The following is a 25,810-nucleotide window of genomic DNA, read 5'->3' on the forward strand; positions in this document are numbered from 1 at the left end:
CAATGCAATGGTCCAAAATACCTAATAAAATACTTACAAAATCTATACATTATGTAAACAGAAACCATAAATAGGAACACCTTTGAATTTCCATACATATTTAAGTACAACCCTGTGCTCTATATAACTATTTACATTATTTACAGCAATTTCCCCTCCTACACACACAAACAGGAAAAAAAAAATATATACAAATTCAGTGTTCCAGTAGAACCTGTAAATAAATATCCCGGCAGCTGGTTCTACAGTATACCTGCTGGTAGTAACCAAAATGCTTTAAGGCAGTAATGAAATCACACATTTATACATTTATGATAAAAACAAATGTCATTATTTAAATATCTTCCACAGCCATCTCAAAGTTACAGACATTTGTTTTAATCTTAAGGTTTGTCCTCAGGTTTTGTCTGCCCCAGTCAATTACAATATGGTTTCAAATTCCATTACACAGTGCAATTATACTCTTTAAGCACTCAATTTCCAGCCTGGTTGGAAAGGATTTAAAATGTTTAACTAGAGAAACAATAGTGTTACATTGTTGTAACAAAACCGATATACCATCCTTTGAAAATCAAGGCAATCAAGACATGCAAATGATGAAAAACACAACTTCCTTGTCAGCATGAAAACATTTTTCTCAAATATGTAATATTTGTTGTGTTTGTATTCAACATTTATTGAGAGAAAAGCATAATTTTATCAGCGGCAAACTACTGGAGTAGCAAAAGCTTGAAAAAACAATATGCATTGTGAACCAGCTCTTATAAATTAACCTTTTGCCATCTGTTAAGACAACAAGAGAATATGACTGCCACAAGAATCTTCTCCTATGAGGAAAATAAAACATTTACAATGCTAATACATATCACAAAGAAATGAAAGCCGACACTTGTCAGTATATCTAGTCTTGTTCACAACTTGGAAAACCTGCAACTGTTGAACTTTCAGCAAGTTTTTTTTATTAAACATGAATGTCAACCTAATTTTAAGAGCATTTCACATTAACTGTAGCTGGGCTAACTGCAGGTTTGTATAACGTCACATTCTCTTCATCCAAAAGTGACAGCTTGGTTTTCCCAGAACAAGTCTAGCTCAAACATTAAACATACTAAATAAATTATGCAATGCAGCCCAGTACTCAGTACTCAACGCTCATTTGCGTAGTGTTATTAAATGCCGGAGTGAAGAACAAGAGACCTTCTTTACTTGTCATTCAAAACAACATCTCTTGATTAAAGGCAAACATTCTCAATGAACTGTTTTAAACAGAAGAGCACTTCTGAAATGTAAGACACAGAGTTGAACTACGAACATCCCACCTCCTCTAAACCACTACGAAGTTGAGGCTTAGTTAAAAACAAACAAACATTGTTTAATGAAAGAGTTCAGCAAAAATGTGTACGATAAATAAACCCCCCTGTGTGAAATCCAACAGTCACTGGTGTCGACCGCTCAAAGCCAGTGAAATAAAAACTCACAGCAGGCTTAGAAATTGAACAAAATCAGGCACCATTACCACTGGCACTTGAAAGTTTTACAATGTGAAATAACCTAATAAAGAAGATTTATGGAAGTTTGGATTTCTGCTTATATCACAAGTTGTAAAATTTGGGAAGGAAAAAAGCAAACAGGAGGTATTTATAAAGTCTATCAATAATGACCAGCATTATATTACTCAGTTCTTTAACCACAAATAATACACAGAAAAAATAAGCAACAACACAACACACATTTTGGTCATCCAATCCTATGCCATTCCAACCAATATACAGGTATGCACTTTTTAACTTCATGTGTATGAAGGACCGAAGTCTGCTCTTACCATATTAAAGATATTCACCAATGAATGCAGCGTTAACGATGCACAATCTCTCCACAAAGCAGCTTGTTATCATTCTAAAATGACAAGCTGACAGCTTTATTTATATAAAAAAAGAAGAAGAGTTTCCCCTAAGTGCTTTAAGTATTTACCTTAGGGATGGAACACACTGCCACCACGTAGGCTTGAAAATGCAAAAGTAGCATTTTTTTGTTACAAAACAATTCTATCACAAAGTGCAGTTTGTAAATGAACACTGACATGTATGAAAGCAGTCAGTTGGTAAACTGATTTTGTATTGAAATTTGTACTGGATTACAGACAGTCTCTTTATATGCCAATATCAGTCAAGCCAACTTTAAACTTGGGGTCCTTCTGTATCAGTGACCACAGAAGGTAGATCAACAGCCTTGAACGCAGTAATTACCCCTTCAGTGCTAGAACTTGGAGTCACCATCACAGTGGCCATTGGTTTAGGCAATGCATGAGAACTAATGGTATTAAGAATGGCTCCTTCGGGACTGACCATCAATTTGTTGGCAGAGGGATCTTTTAGAAGCACTGAATTTGAAAAATGCATAGGCTTGCTTGAGACTCCCGAGAATGGTACAGCCATCTTCAATGGATCTGACAATTTAGCTGTAGGCTGTAGACCAGGTGCCATTATAAGTGCACTGGCAGTTGGGGGCACAGTTGTCATAGGAGAGACCAGTGGTTTAGTAACTGCACTGCCTATTGGTGGTACAGTAGCTACTGGCAAAGCCTGCGTTCTACCACTGGTGCTCATTGGCAGCACAGTTGCTGTAGGAAAAGTCAGGGAACGTGAAACACTACCACCTGGATGGACTGAAGTTTGTGGTTTGGCAATGGAAGTAGTCACAGCAAGGCCTTCTGTAGGAGTTTTTTTAGTGCTTGGTGAGGAGGTTATGGGGAGTGGTGCAGAGGAGGAGATTTTAATAACATTACCAAGTGCCTGCACTGCAGCAACTGGCAACCCTTTACTTTCAGGTAACTGTGCCAAAGATGGTATTTTCTGTTGGGCAACAGCAGCTGTCATTTGGGAAGCTTGTGTTCCAGGTGTGGATTTTCCCGTCGGTAAAACATTACTCCCAACGGGTAAGATTGATGTCCTTCCAACAGTCATACCTACTTGAGATGGCAGCTTAGTGGTAAAGGACTGCATCACTGTGTTTCCATTTGGCAGTGGCTGTGTTTTGTTCAGAACATTTGAAACTGGTACAATGCTGGAAAGCAGCATCCTTGGGTTTACAATGACTGGTGGGACTACAGGGGGATAGGCTGACCCAGCGGTGGTGGTCAATGTCTTTTGACCAGATAAATTTCCAGGTGCTGCCACCTGAGGGACAGTAGCTGTGTTTGCAGCAGGGGTCACTCCAGAGCCTGAAATAACAAGTATGTGGCTGCCAGGTCCAAGGCCTTGAGGAGGGACAATAAATCGGTTGTTGTTTATCAGAATCTGAGTGCCAGGAGCTAAAGGCATGGTGGTATTAATCACAATCTTCTGCTGTACTGAAGAATCATTTAAAACGTTTGCCGATGTAGCATTCATTGCAGCTTTGGGAACACAAATGGAGTTGAAAGCTGGAGTGACTTTAGATGCAGTGCATGGAAACTGTAGTGGGCTTGAAGGCAAACAAAAGGATGTGCCAGTGTCTGCATGGGACGCAGTACATGTTGAGACAGAGGGTTTTAGAAAGCTTGTAGTTGGGCTTAGGAACGCAGTGCTTTGTACCTGCGTGTTGGCGCTAGTGACTGCTTCATTTGGTGGAATGCCACTTATGCTGGTGCCAGGTGTCTGGGATGGGCACTTTATCTGATTGGTTTGTGTGCTTGAAGAGTCTCCCAGAACTGAAACCCCTGGGAGTACAGGTGCAGCAGGCTGCATCGGAGATGTTGCTATAAGAACTGATGATGCCAGATGGCCAGTTATAACTGTGGAATGAGACACTTTTTTCTCACTTTCCAGCACACCGCATTGATTGTTATTTGGAACAAAATTACTGCCAGTAAAGGAAAGTGGGCCCTGTGATGCCGCTGTGTTAAATACAGTTGTGTTAGGTAAAACACACATTTTTTTCACACTCGATTCCTCCAAAGGTACAGAAACATTACTCTGCCTGTTATGGCTCAGGGTCTCTTCCCTTAATTTGGCAGTCAAACTTGGCATCAAGTTGATCACCTGGACCTTCTGCAGATTGTTAGGAACAGTATTGATAATTGCTTGACCAATGTTAAGTCCAATTTTTACATCCCTGATTTGAGACACTGTGGGCATGACAACACGTGAGGCAGCTGGCACCTCCGCTGAAGTATTAGCATTAGTTGAAATAGGAGGAGCACTAAATGGCTGAGTTCCTGCACTTGAACTGGAGGATATCAGGACCAGGTTCTGATTGTGGAACGAGGCTGAAGAAACTGATGCATTGACTTTGACAGTGGAGCCACTGGGACTAATAACAGAAGGAGAAGAGACGATAATAACTTTCTGCAGTGGCGCTTTGTCTATCACCATACTTTCTGCCTGAGGAACATTTTGTGTAGTTACATACGATGGTAATGATGTCTGAGTAGATGCCACATTGGTTTTTGGAAGGGTGGTTGCAGACAAGGTGGCCACAGAGCCAGCAGCAATATTGATTATATTGTGCTGAGTGCTGGGTTGTGCAGAAGTGAGGCTGGTAGTTGGAAGAACTCTATTACTTGTCATTTTCTGGGTTGACATTATTAACTTTTTGGATTGTTTCAAAGTTAAACTGGCATTACTGTCAACTGACTTATTTGGTACAGAGACATTGGAAGTAAGCTGGGAAGGGTCAGTGACAGAATTTCCCAAAGAATGTGTTTTACTGTTTATAGACAAAGCAGCTGGACACATTGTAGTGGCGGCAGCAGATGAGGAAACTGCTGGTTTAGGAACAAGTAAAGCCTGAAAATGTGGAGGGAAAGTAAAAACAGGGCTAGAAGGTACACTGCCTGGTGCCAAGCCATCAGGGTTGGTCTGTACCTTAACTACACCTGTATTCCCACCACGAGTAGTAACCAAAATAGACTGAGAATCACGAATGCACACTGTCTTAAGCTCTTGCTTAGAGGTGTATGTTTCAGATTCCTCTACCGAAAGGGCACTTCCCGATGACCCTCTTCTTGACATAAGATTTGGGGATGTAGACTGGCCTTGGAGCATTTTGGGAGACAAACTAGAGTTGTAATCACTTGTTTTTGGAGAAGATGCCATTTGTTCATGTTGAGATAACTTTACAAACGAGGATACTGTTGTGATAGATTCATGGGCGTTCCTACTTACGACATCATTCAGTGGGGCCACTTGCTGTACAGGGATCTTGCCCTGATCACCATGATGACAAAGAGCAATGGTATCCATTGGACTGACAATACTGGAAGTTTTAGATGTTGAGTGAACTTGGCTTTGATGCTGCCTTGAATCGGTTTTATGCAATACCTGGCAGAGAGAGTTAGCTGACAGAATAATCACTTCTTGCGAGTCTGTGTGTTCTTTTTTCTGATCAAGGTTCGAGTACCGTCCAGATAAAACAGAATCAGTCAGTTTTCTGGGAAGATCCAAAGACTCTGCTTGGGTCCTGCAGAGCCCGAGGGAGGGATTTGTGCCAGTGGCTTGACTAGATGTGTAAGGTTTTGGCTGGGACACAATAGTTACTTTGTTAGATGCTACATTGGGCATTGCTGGCAAGTGGCTAATTAACGTCACTTTATTCCCAACATTCTTAGCCAGTAAAGCTTGTATGGGCTTGGTCCCTTTTTGATACACTGCTGTAGACAAACCTTTGGAAGAATCTGTAGCTAAAGGCTCCACAGCTGGCATCACTTTAAGTTCTCCCTCCTCTTGTTGTCCAACTGAAATTTGATCTTCGAATGCACCAAGACAGACCCTCCTCTTTGTTGTTATTTGTTCATCTGTGCTACCACTCTGTCTGCGTTTGGAATTTCTGGGAGATATTTTAAGACTGTCATTACACACAGCTTCTCGCTTTAATAATCTGTTTCTTCCTGGCAGTACGTCCATTATCTGTAGTCTTCTATCTTCTGTAGGGAAAAAATGACATAAAAGAGTATTAAAAATTAGGATTTACTATATGTGTGGTAGTGATGTAAACTGCATCTCAGTCTTATGCCCGAAGCCAAAATTAAATTGATTACCTGCTAGCTGCACCCACTAGAATTAGTAAAACAAAGCAGATAACCCACCACTTGGGAAAGGATGAAACAGTGTTTCTAAGGTTTTTGAAGTGTCATTTAAACATACTCGATATTTAGCAATTATTTAATAAATATCACTGACATAGAACAGATTGCACAACTGGAAATGACTTAAGCCATCCAGGAAAAGGGTGGAAAAAAAATACATGCATTAAGGTAACTTTCAGCTCCATTACTTAGCCAATACAATGATTGTTCTAAATTATTCCACCTAAAAAAGTAGATCAAATACATTTTTAAAAGAGGATGTACTAAATACAGCAGTAAATCCTTTATCAAGTCAACATCACATCACATTTATCCAAGTGTACTGACATATATACAATTAAAAGTCATTGCCAGATGCAAAAATGTTGAAGCAACTGCTTTTCTTACACTATGGTATCAACTGGAAAACAAACATTATTAACATCACTTCTTGCAACACAGAATATCAGCACTGATGACTCAGATGTGAAGAAAAACAGTGTTATAAACAGGGCAGTATTGCCGAAGCCAGACATATAACATAAATGTCTGGACTCAACCATGTGGAGTGAACTGTCCTAAAAACTGGGTGGGAACAATTAAATGACACATTGAGTGTTACATTTCTAAACAAATCCAACACCTCACGAAGGTGGAAGTCAAATTTGGGGCATCAGTTTTGAACTGCAAAGATCACAGGTGGTCTTGTTAATCTGACCGCAAGCTTTTGTTTACAATGAACTGTCTACAGTCGAAAAGACTCCTTAAAAAAAAACCAAAAAAAAAAAAACTTACAAGTCATATAAAATGTGTGTTGCGTGTGCATATTGCGTTTTTTTATAAATAAACTTGGCCAGATGCAAGGAAAAACCTCTCTCTAGCATAAGATCACATATTGGCATTTGACTGCGTCAATGGATGAGTGGTAAACATGAATATTATGCTGTCACAGGTGCTGCGTGTGCTTTAGTTCAGCATTATGACAACAGCGTAAGGGTCAATGTAAGCTTGAAACAACTGGCAGCTATGCTTGTGAAAACACAAACTACAAAATATGCTTTTGAGGTAAATGGTATGTCACACCCCATCAAAAGGACTGCTATTAACAGAGTGGATAACAAAGAGCCACAGGAGATGTAGATTTTGTACTCAAAACACCAGAATCAACAAATGTGCCCAACGATACCAATAAAATCAGGGAGAAGGCTGCATAGCATCCACCTTCTGACTACACTTCTAAACGAATAACTAAAGAAATGTAACATTACTGTCTAATTGGAAAGGCAAACTTGCCATGACAAAGTAGCCGCAGCATTAACACGTTTTACATCTATAGACCACAATGCTGACCTAAACTCAGTTTGCTATTGTTATGTTATACAGTGATTTAATTGTTAAAATGACAGAAATATATTGCAGCAGACAAAGGAACTTCTCAAACATGTGGAGCAAAGCAGCATGCAGGGTGGTCTACACATGTATTTCTGTCAGTTTTCACTGTCGCTGTGCTCATTACAACATGCAAATGAAATACTAAGTTTCAATTACCTTGCGCTACTGAGCTCCTGAATGAATCACAGCAATTTTAGCTTTTTATTTTCTCTCAGCATCAAGTCTTTTGTTCAGTATCTTTTGCTCTCTTCCCGACACCCCGTTAAGAGGCAGTTTAAAATGCACACACTGGAGAAACTGGAGGTGTTTTAGGAAGAAGCCCTGTGGGTGAAGCCTTTGTAGCACAGAATTTCAGCACTGGTCACTACATACATTTTAACAGGTTGTCCCCAATACACATTTTAAGACATATGGTCCAGCGAGACTATAAACAGGGTATAAACAACATGTCAAACTAAATAGCCAGGCTCACTGCAAGTAAAATGAATTGCAAAGGGTTTTTGGAGTTAATAGCCTGTTGAAGCAGCCTAGAACAGTTTAACTGCAGGCAAAGGTGGAACAATGAACAAGGAAGTGACCATCCATCCATCCCGCTATATCCTAACCAAAGGGTCACGGGGGTCTGCTGGAGCCAATCCCAGCCAACAGAGGGCACAGACCACACCTATACCTAAATTGTTCTGTTAAAGGATAAAGAAAATGTATCACAGATGTATGACTAGCACTTATAACAGTGCTGTTCACTCATAGATGAGTTGATGATTCTGGAAATTTGCCCAATCAATACAAACATAATGTAGTGAATGCTCCCATCAAAAACAAAGCATTTCATGTTTTATTAATACTTTTAGTTTCTTTCCAAAAATCAGGAAAGAAAAAAATTAATGTGTGTTATTAAATTGTTAGAAATACAAGTTTGTTTTAAAATAAGTGCATTTACTCTGTATTACTTTTAATGATCCTGGTAGGAAATATACAATACAGATTAGTAACTGAGCAGGTTGGGCCTAAACACCACCCTCTGCAATTGGATCCTGGACTTCTTGACAGAGAGGCCCCAGTCAGTTCGGATGGGCCACAACACTTCCAGCATCATCACACTGAGCACTGGAGCACCACAGGGCTGTGTGCTTAGTCCACTGCTCTTCACCCTGCTGACTCACGACTGCACAGCCACGCACAACACCAATCACATCATCAAGTTTGCGGATGATACGATGGTGCTGGGACTGATAAGCAGGGATGATGAAAGAGCATACAGAGATGAGGTGAAATGGCTGTCCGCATGGTGTGAAGACAACAATCTCTCTCTCAATGTCAACAAAACAAATCCCGCTCAGCCTCAACGGTTTAGATGTGGAGATTGTTAGGAGTACCAAGTTCCTCGGTGTGCACTTAACTGAGGAACTTACGTGGACACATAACACCTAGCCTAGCAGAGACTACACTTCCTGAGGCGGCTGAATCAAGCACGTCTTCCCCCTTCCATCCTCACCATGTTCTACAGGGGCATCATAGAGAGTGTCCTGACCAGCTGCATCACTGTCTGGTATGGCAACTGCAACATATCCGACCGCAAGCACCTGCAAAGGATAGTGAAGACAGCAGGGAACATTATTGGGGTGCCTCTCCCTTCACTACAGGACATATTTTACAAACGCAGTGTCCGAAAGGCCTGCAGCATTGTGCAGGACCCCTTACACCCCTCACATGGACTTTTCACACTTCTGCCATCCAAGAGAAGATACTGCAGCATCAAAGCCAAATCTGCGAGGCTGGAGGAGAGTTTTTATCCCCAAGCTGTTAGACTCCTTAACACCAGGCTGCCCCCTGGGACCTTCCACACGGCCTCAACTACCACTAAAAACAGAACTTTTATACATGAAAACCACTATCCAGCTAAGAACTGAAAATCTCATACAGACCTCTAAGGATTTATGAAACATTCTGACCTGTCATTGTTTACACACGTCTTAAACAACTATTATCATACACTGATAATTTCTGTATTATCTATATCTATTATTTATTATTTATTTACTTATTATATTACATATCTTACACATCAATATTACTGCTACTTGTTTGTCCTATTTTTGCACAATGTCTTGTCTTGTTTGTGTTTTAATTATAAATTTTAAAATTTTTATTCTATTTTTAATTTACTATTTGCACATCATGTTGTTACACTGTGGACCCTGAGCTTCGCAATTTCGTCTATCTGTATACTTGTATTTGGTTGAGATGACAATAAAGTTCACTTTGACTTTGAACTGCCCGACAAGTCTTCCACTATGTATAAGCTTAAGTACTTTTCCAGCATAGAACTTTTCAGACGGTTTTACAAATGGAGGCTATTCTTTGCAGCCTGACCTATGCAAACTCCTTGCTATTCTCCTAGCAAAAGAATAGTGAAGGTCCTTTGATACTTAAAAGTTTAACGTGACTTTATTTGGCAAATGCTCACTGACTACACTGCATGTTATGCGAGAGTGAGCATTATGTGGAGATTAAATCAGTGCTTTAGTCATCCAATACGCACACATATACTAAAAGCTAGGGAAGTCAGTTCAGTACAGCATTACAGTACTGTTTTGATAGATCATCAATATACTGAGGACAAGCACCATAAATATATGATAAATCATAGATACTGGTACACATATAACAAAAAATTGCTTCTAAGATCCTTTTAATGGTGCCCTGAGCTCCTCCTCTAGCCTGTAAACATTCTTTTCTTGTTTTTGTAGCAGAAATACTCTGGCCACAATTAATATTAGTAGTAGTAGTTGCGTTATGTGCATGAGATTAGCAAAATTCTTACTTGCAGATCCGACTAACATGTAACAAGTCATCACTCTCTGATGTGTTGCTATGGTTGAAGCTGAGCAATTACTGTATGTTAATTTTGTTTACAGAGTAGGATTACAGTGGTTTAGGGAAGAAGCTACAGTATTAGTATTGTACGTTAAATGGAATTTGATTGTCTAATGAAAATGAGATATTCTGCCACCATACAAAGTAGAACCATCACAATCATATTCAAACATTGTGCAAAATAATCAAAATGTAATTGAAATATCTGAATGACCACAGTAACTGTTGCATTATTGTGTTTTGCTCTAAACCTTTACTCACTGAAGGGTAGTACACAAGAATACATTGAACTTGCATGACTAAACCGGTTGGCATTTCATCTTTACACATCACTTCTAGAAACATCCAAATCGTATGTTTTGTTTGCATAGCTTCTGTTCTGTTGCGATATTCAATGATGAAAGTTGATAGGAAGGAGGGTGCTAAGCCAGAAATAGGACTTCTAAGATTGAAAGTGCTCATGGCAAACACTTCTCTTTACACAAGAAAACTTTCACATTCAGATATTCCACATTCACAAACTAATCCAACCTTTCAGTTGGAAGCTGCAGTGTTTACGCGTGTATCAAAAAGGGTAAAAAAACATTTTCCTTGTATATATAGGATGTTTTCTCCTTAAAGTTTTTAAAATTGTTCCATACATTTTGCTCTCTTAAGATTAGTGCCATGATGTATTAAAAACACCATGTTAATGGTTTCCTAGTGTCAAGAATACTAAATCCATATATTTTAAATATGAAACCTTATCTTACTGGAAGACAGCTTTACTTTTTGTGTGTGTGTGTGTGTGTGTACTGTAAGCCATACATAACCAGTTTCAGAGTTACCCTCTTAGTTACTACCTGAAGCTCATTTCATGTCTCTAATACTTATTAGGAATGCTGATACAGGTATATGTATTTGTATTGTGCAATTATAAGTCTCGGAAACGATACATTCTTTGAAATATCTATCATATATAGTCTTTTGACTTAAATTTATTTGGCAAATTATTATCCATAATAGTAATCAGTACGCGTATTCCATAGAATGTCTAACCCTTTCTTGAGCAGGAGGAGTAGCAAAGCAGTCCCAGTTGTGCTTACATGAATCTCACACACACACATACACATACACATACGGACACTGCGGTAGATGGAAAATACAAGTGGAATAAAGTAAATGGAGTTAGGACACACACAACATAACAGTGAATTGCAGAAAAGTTATCAAATGGTAATATAGCCCTTGAATAAATTCACAAAGGTAGAACTCAAAGACATGCTGTAGGAGATTTAATAAGATGGCCATCCAGGAGGATGCTACAAAAATGTGAGTGTAATTCAATATTTAAGCAAGGCTGCTACTTTATTTCCCTTATCTTTCTCTGTTGTAGGAAGCGGATCTCCAGCCTTTAAGACTTGTATCAAAGTAACAGAAACCCATTCATTGTAATAATAAGAATACAATTTATTGATAAATAGGTCTGGGTAAAAAGATTGATTTTCTGATTAATTGCTATTTTTCATTTAAACGATTCAATCTTGTGAATTTCTCTCTTGTTCAATTACTATTTGTAAATTTTTTGTTTATCTTTGTTTTTGGCGTCTGATCCAGTAGATATCACTAATGTACCTATTAAGGCTTTCTAAGGAAAAAGCACTTTACTATCTAATTGGCACCTTCAACACTTAAATCTGATGTGTAGACTTCCTGCAGATTCAAATGCGTGCGTTGGTAAAGAACAACTGAATGAAAGCAAAGCCATATGTAAGCTGTTCAACTTAGAAATTAAATATTGTTGTAACACAACAAATTTCAGAAATTACTTATTTCAACACCACCCATAAACATAATCTTAGTCGACATCCAAACAAATCAAGCCAAAACAATCCACACTGGAGCCGACAGGTAGCTCCAAACTTCCAGTAGCCCTAACTCGTGACAGCTGAACATCTAGTGCAGGGGTCCTCAATCACGGTCCTGGAGAGCCGCAGTGGCTGCAGGATTTTGCTCAAACCCAGTTGCTTAATAAAAAGCAATTATTGCTAAAGTAACACTTCTGCTTCACTTTAGTGATTTTGAGCCCATATTGCTTAATTTTGTCTTAAACATCTATTTTAATTGCTCCTTATTATCAATAACATGCAAATGACGAGAGAGCAGCATTTCTCCATTTAGCTTATTTACATTTACACCTGTGTGTATTTATCTGCACTATTGGGGTTAATTAAATACTTGGAAGAAAAATGAAGAGAAAAAAGTGAAGGACTGAGGATTACTCGTCCATTTTAGCCTTCAAATCATTTGCATGATAGAAAGGGAAAGAAAATCTAGGATATGAGAATGACCTGACATAGCAGAGTTAATTTAATTTCATAGCTTGTTAGTGCTTTATTGGCAAGAATTGCTTTCTAATTAAGCAACCAGGTCAGAACAAAAACCTGCAGCCACTGCGGCTCTCCAGGACTGGGATTGAGGACCCCTGATCTAGTGCAGTAGATTTCTATTTGGCAATCACACCTTAAAAAACAACTGCGTTGTAGACAAGTGCACTGCATGCCAGTCACAGCAGGAGCAACCTTGCTACCTATACAATATGCAGAGATGCATACTGTAAACTGGCTGCTGTTCCAAAAAATTTTCTAGCATTTCTGATGAATGTTTTATTTTGTGACTGCATCAATCATAAGTTTGTGTCCTGGCAAGTTCAATTAACATTGCTTCTCTTTAAGCATGTGGCTAGCTGTACAGCTACAGTGGAAAAAGTTGTAACACACTTCACCCGGCCAAGCAAACAGGCTATTGTTGGGATTTTCAGAGTAGCCTGTGATGCCAAAGTGAACTTGTGCACAAAGCAGCTGATGTATGTCCATAAGTTGCACTGTATGAATCATATTAGTGGCATTGTCAGTCACGATGGATGGTTCCTTTTCTTTTAAGTTTTTCATCAAGTGCCACTGTCAACAAAGTATCAGCTCTATATCCTTGTTTTAAAACGCTTCCTTTTTGTCTGAGGAGGAAGTGTAAAGACATTTTCAAAAACTGATTAATGAAACTCTTACACATGAGCAATTGTAGATATTTGTAACTTGCAGAATTATAGAAAGACACAAGTCTTCCCGCTGTATCTTTAATTTCAACTAATGCAAGATTACTTTAAAATGTCCAATAGGGGAAAAAAATTTGGCTAACAGTTTAGTTGAAGGGAGTCTGCATGGAGAGTCATAGCACATGAATTGGTTATTGAACAACATACTTATTTAAGAAGCAATATTTGATTATTTTATATTATACACAAGATGATATGTTTCATAAAGTAGATGCCATTGCATTGTATTAAAATAAGGAGCCCCCCCCCTTAGTATGGGTGGATTTACAAAGCCTTAAATAATCTCGTTCCATCCTATATTTCAGAATGTCTTTCACCTTACACTCCAAATTGTAACCTTAGATCTTCAAATAAGTGTGTGCTTGTTATTGCGACAGCTAAACTTAAAAGAAGTGGTGAGGCAGCCTTTTGCTGTTATGCACCTAAAATCTGGAATAGCTTGCTAATACAAATTCACCAGGCTAATACGGTGGAGCACTTTAAAAAACTGTTAAAAACTCATTATTTTAACATGGCTTTCTCATAGCTTTATTTTAGTTTAATCCTGAAGATCTGTATATGTATCAATATCATTCCTGATGGCTCCGTAAATCCATACTAGCCCCTACTTTCTCTTATGTTCTTTTTCTGGTTTTCTGTGGTGGTGATCTGCGCTACTGACCACCCGATCACCTGATGTCCCTACATTAATGGATTAAAGGCCAGAAGTCCACATGACCATCATCATCAAGTTCTTCCATGTGAACCCTGAATATAATGAGGATTGATTGTGAGGTCACTTATATTAGGTAGAATGCCTAAAGGGGGCTTGGGCAGTTTCATGGCCTAGGAACCCCTGAAGTATTTTTTTTTTTCTCTCCAGCTGTCTGGATTTGTTTTTGTTTTTTCTGTCTTCCTTGGCCATCGGATCTTATTTTTATTCTATGTTAATTAATGTTCCCTAATTCTATTGTCTTATTTATTTTGTCTTTTTTTCTCTTTCTTCATTATGTAAAGCACTTTGACCTACATCATTTTTATGAAAATGTGCTATATAAATAAACGTCGTTGTTGTTGACTCTGTTGTGATGATACAGATTTTAAATTATGGTGTATTTTAAATGAGTGCATCGCTGTGAAAATTTTTTTTTTCTTTTTTAAAGAACAATGATAATTTTGTTCCATATCTTCCAAATACCAATGTTAACTGTTCATTACTAATCAACTGTTTCTTCTTAAATGCCATCCAATGCTTATGCATGTTATGAAGTCACTATGTAGACTGAAATTTGTCACTTTATTTTAATGCTCTATATGCATGGTTAAGTACTTTCAAAAAAAGCTACCACTTCAAATGTATCAGTGCACACTAATTCAGTCAAGATAAAATAGTTATTAAATCAGGACATTGTGAATCAAAATCGAATTGGGACATCAGTGCCAATATCCAGTCCTATTGATAAACAGGAGTACAGAAATAGGATAACTGCACATATATATATATATATATATATATATATATATATATATATATATATATATATATATATATATATACATATATATACATATATATATATATATATATATATATATATATATATATATATATATATATATATATATATATATACATACTGACATATAAGACTGGACACAGACAGACTAGACAGACAAACAACATATAGGCTGGCTGTTTACTGGTATTGAGAGTTTTACTTTATTTTGCCACAAATAAATATTTTTACGACATCAAGTCTTTATGGATGGGGTCCGGTATCATGTGGAGCCATACTTTATACCTAACTCTCACTAAATACTTTGGGTCTTTTAAAAATATCCATTATCTATCTCTTGTATATTGTCTTGGGTACTGTACTGTATGATCACATGGCCACCAACTTGATAACCAGATTTTCTTGTGATTGTGACACCCCATGTATTTAATCAGTCTGGGTCTGGGCACAGGCTCATCATCGACTAACTAAAATTCACCCCTTGTTTCCATTTTGTCACTTACTGTCCAGACTGCCATAATGTTAGCCTCCCCCTCAGACCTGGTCAAGTTAATATTAGCTTCTTCCCTCCTAATGTTAAGTATTGATAGTTATGGGGTTTAATTTTTTTCTAAGAAAAAAATCTAAAGATTTCAGATTTGTAATGAAGGCTTTAAAAAAATCATTTAGTGCACCCACTACATCAACCCTATTTATTTAAATAATTTAAAATATAAATAAATCAAAACTGCAAACTAGTTTAATACCATATAAACTCGTGTACAAGTAAATGGATCATAAAATCAGACCCCAACTTATACGCCCATTCAAAAATACAACACTGAATTTATGTATTTTTTTAAATCTTCTTGCCTCCTTCAATCTCGTACCAGTTTTTCAGACACATCAAATTTTGTTGCAGCAGTGCAGTTACCAATTTCTTTTGCCACTTCAATTACTTTTAATTTAAAACCAGCTTCATATTTTCTTCTGATCGAATGATCCATCATAGATAAGGAATGCTCTTATGATAAAGATGTATGAGGGTGTTAGATACAAAAAACACAAATCAGTGCAAACGTCACTTCGGAATAGTTCAGGTATTACTGTGTGGTCAAGTAGGCACAATACATTAAAAAAAGGCAGTATGCTCCATGGATACTCTCTCAGGTGGGTGTTTGCATATTATAATCTCCTGGAACAATAGCATTTGTTTTCCGCATTTGACTTATATGACCGACATAAAATACCGGAAATTACTGTATACGGTAAAATCAAATCCCAACCTATCCGCCAGAGAATTTAAACACAAGTATATATTATAAATACAATACCTTATACAATTTATTTGAACTTTTTTCAAAATAAAAGTGTTAACTTTTCCTAAATAATAAAATCAAATGCTTATATTAGTGAGCTTTCTGATGGGCTCTTAAAGAGATGCCTGGAGAGAAGTGAGTGAATGAACTTGTGATTGCAGATTACTGTCCATGACTGAATTAACTGTGATTAATAAACACTTATTAAGTCAATAAATGGTTACAGTACCTACCAACTGAATTGAAGATAGATTTTTTTGTCCTCAATATTCTTGAAATGGAACACTGAAGCATCACTTGTTGACTTGGATGGATTTTGACAAAGGATAAAATGTTTGTACTTCCAGTTTCTTTGGAGACATTTTCAGTGTTTTATACAAAAAAACAAAACAAACAAAAAAAAAAAAAAACAGCAACAGGGATGGATGGGACAACATAATGCAAACTGTGGAGTGGTAACTGCACACTTTGTGTAAATATAAATATATATATATATATCTTTTAATACTCTGAATTTAGTTTGTGATCTACCCCAATGACACAACAGTAATCATCTTAAAAGAAAAATTCCATTATACAGTATTTGTTCCAACCATAAGTACTGTACATCTCCCAGCAATATACCAATGCATCCCTCTGCATCTGCTACACACAGAGATAGGACTTAACCACAATTTCCTTGACCTAAATAACCTTTCCCAAAATATCATCATAGCTATTGTGACTGCATCATGACTATCAAATTTGGTCTAAAATCAGACAGTATGAGGTGGGCTTGTATGTGCCAAATAGGCTAATCTTGGCATGTGGATAATTTTCTAACAAGTGATTTTCACAGGCACCTCTACCAACTCCTAGAAGCGCTTTTACCCTCTTCTAATAATTATGGCTTCTCTTCTCAAGTCCTTAGTCAACCTCTTACCCTCCCGTTGCACTTTCTGTTCAGTACAACCAATGGTCTATGAGACAATCTGTAACACATCATACAAGAAACAAGTGTCATCATAAAAAAGATAAACGGCCACAAACAGACTGTGTGAAAATCTGACGAACCACTTACCTCCCATTTCACGTGTATGCAAACTTAATTTAGTCTTGATGTGTATTTATTTAAATAAATTATAACACTTATAAAAGAAGCAAATTGTTTTTCATTAATTTTAACCTAAATAGAGAGCATTACGATCAGTATATACCTTATAGAAAAGAAGAGGAAAATAAAATACAAAAACATTTTTTATTGCTCTTAATTGACAAGAGTACACTTGCAGGCTTTGTTGTCGTACAGGCAAACCTGACTAGTAAATCTTGTCTGAAAAAACACAGGCATGTGGTTTCAAATTACAGTCACATTTATATTTACTTAATAGGTAAATGAAAGCAAAAAACAAAAAGTATTACTACCTGAAAATCGATAAGTGTCAAACTCTCCCATATTTCACAGTGCAAAGTTAGTTTTTTTTGCCTCCATCTAACACTCTGCCACACTTAATAAGTGACGCCCAACTCAACAAAAAATAATGACGAAGTAAGTAAAAGAAAAATGAAACGAAACAAGTCTCTTTGCCCTACTTTACCAAGAGAACAGGCACACCCATGTAGGGACCTGACCAGACCTGTCTTGCTCAAATTATTACCTTTATGCACACTGTCAGCAGCTTACATGTTTACGATTCAGTAAACCAATATTGAAATAAAAACACAACAAAAACTAAATAAAGAACAGCAAATTATGCTACAGGATAATTAAGGCATTCATTTTATGTAGACACCACACCTGAAGAAAGATTAACTTACTTCATTACGGAAAATTCAGAAAATAAAAAAGTGTAACAAAAGCCTTAAAGTATGTAATAATTTATAAATTAGTGTACATAAATTAAGAAAAAGGAAGGGTTAATTTTAAAGTGAAAATGAATACAAAACACAGAAAAAACTTAAAATACTTTGGCAATAAATTAACAATCACTATAACTATGCATGAACAATGCATCTTTGCAGTACTTTTATGATTTTATTTGGCATTTTAAAAGATTAAAAAATGAAAATAGTGTAAGGATTATTTTAATACTAATTTTTGTCATTTATTATATGTATATATAAAAAGAACTGAATAAATGGGCAATTTCAAATCTAAAAAAAAAGAGAAACGCAATGTGTCAGCAAATTTATGAAGATGTGTATATGTAGTGTTGTGTTATTGGTGTTGTTTATCAGATAGCATAGAAGGAAAAAGAAAATTACATGAATCTTGGTTATCTGTAAGGATTAAACATTTATGTAAAACATTATAGACTGTACCATGTGCATTGTGTTTTGGTGATTCTGATATTGACTGAAGACAACTGGCAAACCCACCAGATGATTGCGCAAGCTTCAGCCAAGAGCTACAATTGCTTTGTTAACTGCGTCATGCAGCCCCATAGTCCTAAGACATCAAAGCCTGCAACAACATCTTATGTCATATACAGTGAAAGAACTTCAGACTGCAGCATCACTTGATTCTTCTGCACCAATCTGTCAACTAACAGCATCTCTTCCCAAGCAGTAAAAGGCATACAAGCATGTCATTCTGATTTATGGTCTCAGTACATACTTTATAACAAATAGAATCAACTCACCTAACGGATTATTAGGAACACCTGTTCAATTTCTCATTAATGCAATTATCTAATCAACCAATCACATGGCAGTTGCTTAAATGCATTTAGGGGTGTGTTCCTGGTCAAGACAATCTCCTGAACTCCAAACTGAATGTCAGAATGGGAAAGAAAGGTGATTTAAGTAATTTTGAGCGTGGCATGGTTGTTGGTGCCAGACGGGCCGGTCTGAGTATTTCACAATCTGCTCAGTTACTGGGATTTTCACGCACAACCATTTCTAGGGTTTAGAAAGAATGGTGTGAAAAGGGAAAAACATCCAGTATGCGGCAGTCCTGTAGGCGAAAATGCCTTGATGATGCTAGAGGTCAGAGGAGAATGGGCCGACTGATTCAAGCTGATAGAAGAGCAACTTTGACTGAAATAACCACTCGTTACAACTGAGGTATGCAGCAAAGCATTTGTGATGCCACAAAACGCACAACCTTGAGGCGGATGGGCTACAACAGCAGAAGACCCCACCGGGTACCACTCATCTCCACTACAAATAGGAAAAAGAGGCTACAATTTGCACAAGCTCACCAAAATTGGACAGTTGAAGACTGGAAAAATGTTGCCTGGTCTGATGAGTCTCGATTTCTGTTGAGACATTCAAATGGCGTAGAATTTGGCGTAAACAGAATGAGAACATAGATCCATCATGCCTTGTTACCACTGTGCAGGCTGGTGGTGGTGGTGTAATGGTGTGGGGGATGTTTTCTTGGCACACTTTAGGCCCCTTAGTGCCAATTGGGCATCGTTTAAATGCCACGGGCTACCTGAGCATTGTTTCTGACCATGTCCATCTCTTCATGACCACCATGTACCCATCCTCTGATGGCTACTTCAAGCAGGATAATGCACCATGTCACTAAGCTCGAATCATTTCAAATTGGTTTCTTGAACATGACAATGAGTTCACTGTACTAAAATGGCCCCCACAGTCACCAGATCTCAACCCAATAGAGCATCTTTGGGATGTGGTGGAACGGGAGCTTCGTGCCCTGGATGTGCATCCCACAAATCTCCATCAACTGCAAGATGCTATCCTATCAATATGGGACAACATTTCTAAAGAATGCTTTCAGCACCTTGTTGAATCAATGCCACGTAGAAATTAAGGCAGTTCTGAAGGCGAAAGGGGGTCAAACACTGTATTAGTATGGTGTTCCTAATAATCCTTTAGGCGAGTGTATCTGGCATTAATAGATCTTACATACTTCAACATATAAAATATTTAGATAATTTAGAGTTGGTGGGAAAGTAAAATATAATAGAGGCTTGTGTCATGCTCAAAGCTATTACACAATATGAAAATTTGACTTCCTTTGTTTAGATAATTCAGCCACTTTTTGTGAGACCGCAGTCATTAAACCACCAAACCCAGCAGCACCATGTCAATAACAGAGTGATGTGCTTAGAAGCTGATGGGGTTCTAAGAAATCAAGTCACACCACCAGCACTTACAATGAGATCCAACAGGTAGTCCTCTGTAGTATATCTGATAATGACGAAAATATGAGGATAGTCCAATGCACACCTGCAGTGAAACTCTGAGACCATATTAGACACATTTCAAGAACAGTTTCTTCATTAATGCTGAATATTGACAATTATAATTTTTCCAGTAATATCTAAGGTACTAAAGAGGAGTATTATTATTATTAATTATTATTATTATTATTATATTAATGTGCACAAAAGCAAGCAGAAAACCTAAAAATACATCCCTGGGTCAATTAGCAAGGTTATAGGATTTGGAAATGGTCTAGATTAGACTATATTTTCTTATTTGCTGGTTTGCAATGTGGTGTACATTTAAAAGCATTGTATTTTTGAGCAATAAGGATGATTTTTTATGAACTGCCTGAAATTTTCTTCTTTTCATTTAAGAGAACAAAACACATACTGTAACACAGTTCACATAATTACAACTGTAATCAGCTGTTTGTACCCACAGGTTTCAAATCCGCAGATAAAACCAACTGCAGATCACAAATATTCAAGAAAAAAAAAAAATCCAGAAATTTTCAAAAAGCAAAACTTGAATTTGCCATATGCCAAACACTATGCTGAATCCACATGAATGAGATGATGTGTAGGCATATCTTGTGGGGTGCAGGCAAGGAGGGAGAACCAGTGGGAGGAGATAAGATTGGACAAACGAGACAGCCCTTGTCTCTCGCCCCTCGAGGATCAGGATCAATTTTTCCACTGCTCCCACTACATAAACCTTGTTACAATTTTACTTCCTCTGTAGTCAAGTTTGATCATCTTCCTGGTGCTCTGCCAGTGACCATGAATGATTGCAGCAGAGCAGGTCTGAATGACCTCAATATCCAATTGGGAGTAGCAATGGGCAGTGTGTACAAAGTGCAGGGACTTAGTGCAAGTTGAGAGGCTATGAAGGAGCACAAAGTGCTCTTTTTCAACAAGAAAATAAAAATCTTAGATCTCTGGAAAAGTAGCATGTCACTTGTCGAAGTGTTAGTGCTATAATAAGCAATCTAGAAATGATTTAAAGTACAGTTTATGGAAGGGATGTGCATAGATTATATGTAAATACTATACTATTAGTATTTACATACAACCAAATACTAAATTGCATCTGACCTATATAAGGGACTTGAGCATCCATGGATTTAGTAATTCTTGGGGGAAGTCCTGGAACCAATCGCTAACGCATTCCAAGGGATGACTGTACACAAGTAATACTGAGGTACAGTCCTTAAGTATCAATTAAGAAAAAAAGTAACAAATATACACCCATACACAAAAATGAAAATCCATTATTGAGCTATAAGTAACAATTACATTTATAGATCGCTTTTCTAACTACTCAAAATGCTTTACATAGACAGTGGGGAGCCACTTTAACCACCACCAATGTGAGGCAATCAACTGGATGATGTTATGAAAGCCATTAATGCGCCAGTAAGCTCACCACAACATTAGCTCTAAAGTGCGAAGGGGTGAGAGTGAGAGAGAGAGAGAGAGAGAGAGAGAGAGAGAGCCAGTTAGAGACAAGGAATAATGTGGCAGTTTATTTAGGACACAGGGGTACACCCAAAATTTTTTCCTAAGAAGGCCAAGAATCTTTTATGACTACAAGGAGTCAGGACCTCGGTATTATGTCTCATTTGATGGATGGCACAATTTTGTAAGCACTATGTCTCTGTCAATGCACTGGGACATTGGGATCCACACACAGACCACAGGGTGAGTGCCCCCTGCTGCTCTTACCAACACCTCTTGCATCAGCAACAACCCAAGCTTTTCCAAGATGGTCTGCCATTCAAGCCCTGGTTCCAGCATTTGCCAAATGCTATCATTCAAGGAATCAATTCTACACACTCTGAAACAAACGTTTGGGATTGAAATGTTTCAATGGCAATTCAATGATAATAATGTGACAGAACACAGCTAAAAAACTCTGCTGTATTTAAGTGTTAAAGCTGCACTTACTTTGGGATGTGCTTTTAATCAAAACACTTAACTCTATAGTAATGCTTTCTCCCTTTTATAATTAACATATTTAAAAACTATTTTATTTGCATTTACGCAATTCATGTGTTTAATGCAGTGAAGAGAGAATCTACAGTATTTAGGAAAATCAGGAAATACAAAGAAAAAGGCTAATCCTTTTCAGTGGTAGAAGACAAAGGAGGCATGTATCCCCCACACTGACCAGACCAAAGTAAAGGAATACTACTATAGAGAACGTAGGCCACTGTGAGCCAACATCATGCCAAACTGCTGAAATTTCTTCATTGAAATACAAATATTTTACAATCAGTTATTACCAAAAAATACCATTTATATTTGTAGATAAGTTCTCCCATGTTCCAAGTCAGGATTTAATTCTATTACATAATTTCTAGTATTTTATAATGTCGGTCATATAAGTCGAATGCAGAAAACTCGCACTATTGGTCCAAAAGATTATGTTAATACCCACCTGAGAAAGTAACGATGAAGCACACTGCTTTTTTTTCCTATGTGGGTGCAGCAATGCATCAGCGTGTGCTCCTAACCTCTCTCTCTCTCTCTATTGTGCCTACGTCGTCACAAGGTAATACCCAAACTATTCTGAAGCAATGTTTGCATTGATTTGTGTTTTTTGTATCTCACTCCCTCCCTTCATACACCTTTATCATAACAGCATCTGTTATCTATGAAGGGGCATTCGATCAGAAGAAAATATGAAGCTGGTTTTAAATTAAACGTCGTTGAAGTAGCAAAAGAAATTGGTAACTACAACAAAATTCGATGCATCTGAGAAAATGATGTGAGATTGGAGGAGGCAAGATGATGTTATAAAAAAAAAAATTAAAAAAAAAAATGTAAGTATTGCATTTTTGATTGGACATGTAAGTCGGGGTCTGATTTTATGATCGATTTTTCGGGTTTCAAGACCCAACTTGTACATGAGTATATATGGTTGTTAACTGAAAGTTTATTTCAAGTAAGCCAAAAATAAAATTTAAATTTGGTTTGTAAGTCCTTGCTCCACATTTGCAGTCCACTCCAGAATTCTCAACACAAAAGGAAGCACAAACCTGTTCAGAAAGTCTAGGATAAATTAGCACATGCTGAAGGATTCTTTCATTGCTGAAACAAGATCAGACTGAGATGCTGTTCCACGATGCTGTATGCTAAGAAGCCACCTTACACCATGATCATTTAGGATTCTCAGTGCTGTCTGCTACATACTTGTTTGTATATTACATCTATCGCAGAATTTATTTAGTTTGTCAAAAAGCAAAGAATTATGAGCAGCCGAAGTACGTTTGGCCGAGTAGTCAGTAACTAACTGAATCTACTTGGAAAGAGGGATGGGCATGCACCCAACAAGCCTCACATAGCACTTCCTTGTGACTCCTGTCTGCTACTTGCATCTTGACATCAACCAAGGTAACTTTGGCTGCAAGCTATTAAAAAGCAACTATACATTTAAACTATAGTAAGAACTAGGAACAATTTGGCTATGTGGAAAAGAATTGTAAACATGTAAAAACTGCATAGTTTGTGTACGAAGTCGATTATCTCTATTGCTATCAGTCTCATTCAAATTGGCTTAAAGTGGAGGACAAACAAACTGTAATTGCCTTTACCTCACTGCCACCACATAGCCTTATCTTGCTCAAATGGAAGAATCCCACCCCACCTCTTAAGTCAGTGGGTAAGTGATGTTCTATACTATTTGAAAATGGAAAAAAATCAAATTCTTACTTAGAGGATCAGTTGAAACCTTTTCTTTTAAATATGGAAGGATCTAATCAATAACATTTTAGAATATCGGGGGAAAGGGATACTTTTCCTTCCTTGTTGCTTTTAACACTAGAATTACCACAGTCTACGAAAAAAACTTGTAGATCCGGCCCACCTTAAAACCGTTCTCGCCTCTCCGCCAGCGTCCTTTGTCTTCTAAATCTGCCGATTAAGACAAGCAGCCGGCTATTCCATCCCCCACCGTCGCAGAACGTTTACTAAGTTTTCCCAGCTCATGCCTTGTTAGATTATCTGGGAGTGACTCAACTGCTGGAGTTCTAGAGTGGAAATAATAGTTATTTGGAACACACTAATTTCATGTGTGTTCCATTTCTACAGTAATATGTGTAAACACATTGTTAAAACAGAAACTTTTTCATATTTTAGTAATAAATATTACAAAATGTAGGCATAAACTATAGAATGTGTGAAGACTGATTTCCAAAGATAAACACATTCACAAAAGGTTCAACAATGCTGCAACAACTTCTGTGGCGTACCGTTACGATTTGCTTTTCAGAGCGCAGTATGCTTACTGTGCCTCAGATATCCAAATTCGATTCCCCACCAGGGAGAAAGTGTTACTTTTTTTTTCTTTTTAACCATGGCCACGCTGCCTGCCTCCCTGCTTGCCTGCAAGCGTCTGCTTTCTACATGCTGGGGCGCTTTTCTTTTTTTTCTCTTAAGTAAATCGTTAAGTTTAAAATGTTGATCGTGGTTCTCTCTGTTGATTAATTCATGCTTTCATTTATTATAGCTAATACTGTTATCAAGTGGACGCTATTTTTGCCTGTTGTATACAATCTATCTAGTGTCTTTATGTCCACTCTCACTGCCTACTTGCAGCGTGTGTCGATTGATATATGATTTAATGCATTTTCTTTTTAACCTCAAATGGACATAACATTTATAAACTGGTATGCATTGTCAGTTAATGAGATTGTTATATTTTCATGTGGGATGCTCCTTTTAACATATGTTTTAAGAATTGAGACTGCAAATAACATGAACAACTGTCCTTATAATTGTTATTTTTAAGATCCATAACACACAGACAGACAGACAGACAGAGCACTGCGTAATAAGAGAGACAGAGAAGTCACTAGACATATAAATAAACAGGGAAGGCACATGTACTGAAAGAAAACAAAGAACAACATGTGCGTCGATCCTCCTGCACTGAATAAGCTCATGCACTCTAACAAGCCCCCTCCCCCATCTGACTCTAAATAATAGCGCAAGTACTTGGAGTCAGATGGGGGGGAGGAGGGATGTTACAGTGCGTGAGCTTATTCAGTGCAGGAGGATCGACGCACATGTTGATTTTTTTTTTTTCTTTCAGTACATGTGCTTTCCCTGTTTATTTATATGTCTAGTGACTTCTCTGTCTCTCTATTACGCAGTGCTCTGTCTGTCTGTGTGTTATGGATCTTAAAAATAACAATTATAAGGACACTTGTTCATGTTATTTGCAGGCTCAATTCTTAAAAAATATGTTAAAAGGTGCATCCCACATGAAAATATAACAAACTCATTAACTGACAGTGTGTAAATTGTGTGTGTGACAGTTTGTAAATTTTATGTCCGTTTGAGGTAAGAAAAAAAAAAAAACACAAATACAGTAATCCCTCGCTATATCGCGCTTTGACTTTCGCGGTTTCGCTCTATCGCGGATTTTATATGAAAGCATAACTAAATATATA

General features: G+C 37.4%; 1 protein-coding gene across 1 annotated transcript in view; it reads right to left on the reverse strand.

Moving 5' to 3' along the window:
* Positions 1–1,351: 1,351 nt before the first annotated feature.
* LOC120533004 (uncharacterized protein KIAA2026) overlaps positions 1,352–25,810 on the reverse strand; it is a 103,358-nt gene continuing 78,899 nt past the window's right edge. The window contains exon 8 of the mRNA XM_039759591.1: positions 1,352–5,902. Coding sequence (XP_039615525.1) covers positions 2,178–5,902 — 3,725 coding nt within the window. The 3' untranslated portion in view covers positions 1,352–2,177. The remainder of the gene's footprint in view (positions 5,903–25,810) is intronic.

The sequence above is a fragment of the Polypterus senegalus genome, chromosome 7 (assembly GCF_016835505.1).
Source record: "Polypterus senegalus isolate Bchr_013 chromosome 7, ASM1683550v1, whole genome shotgun sequence".
Classification (NCBI taxonomy): domain Eukaryota; kingdom Metazoa; phylum Chordata; class Cladistia; order Polypteriformes; family Polypteridae; genus Polypterus; species Polypterus senegalus.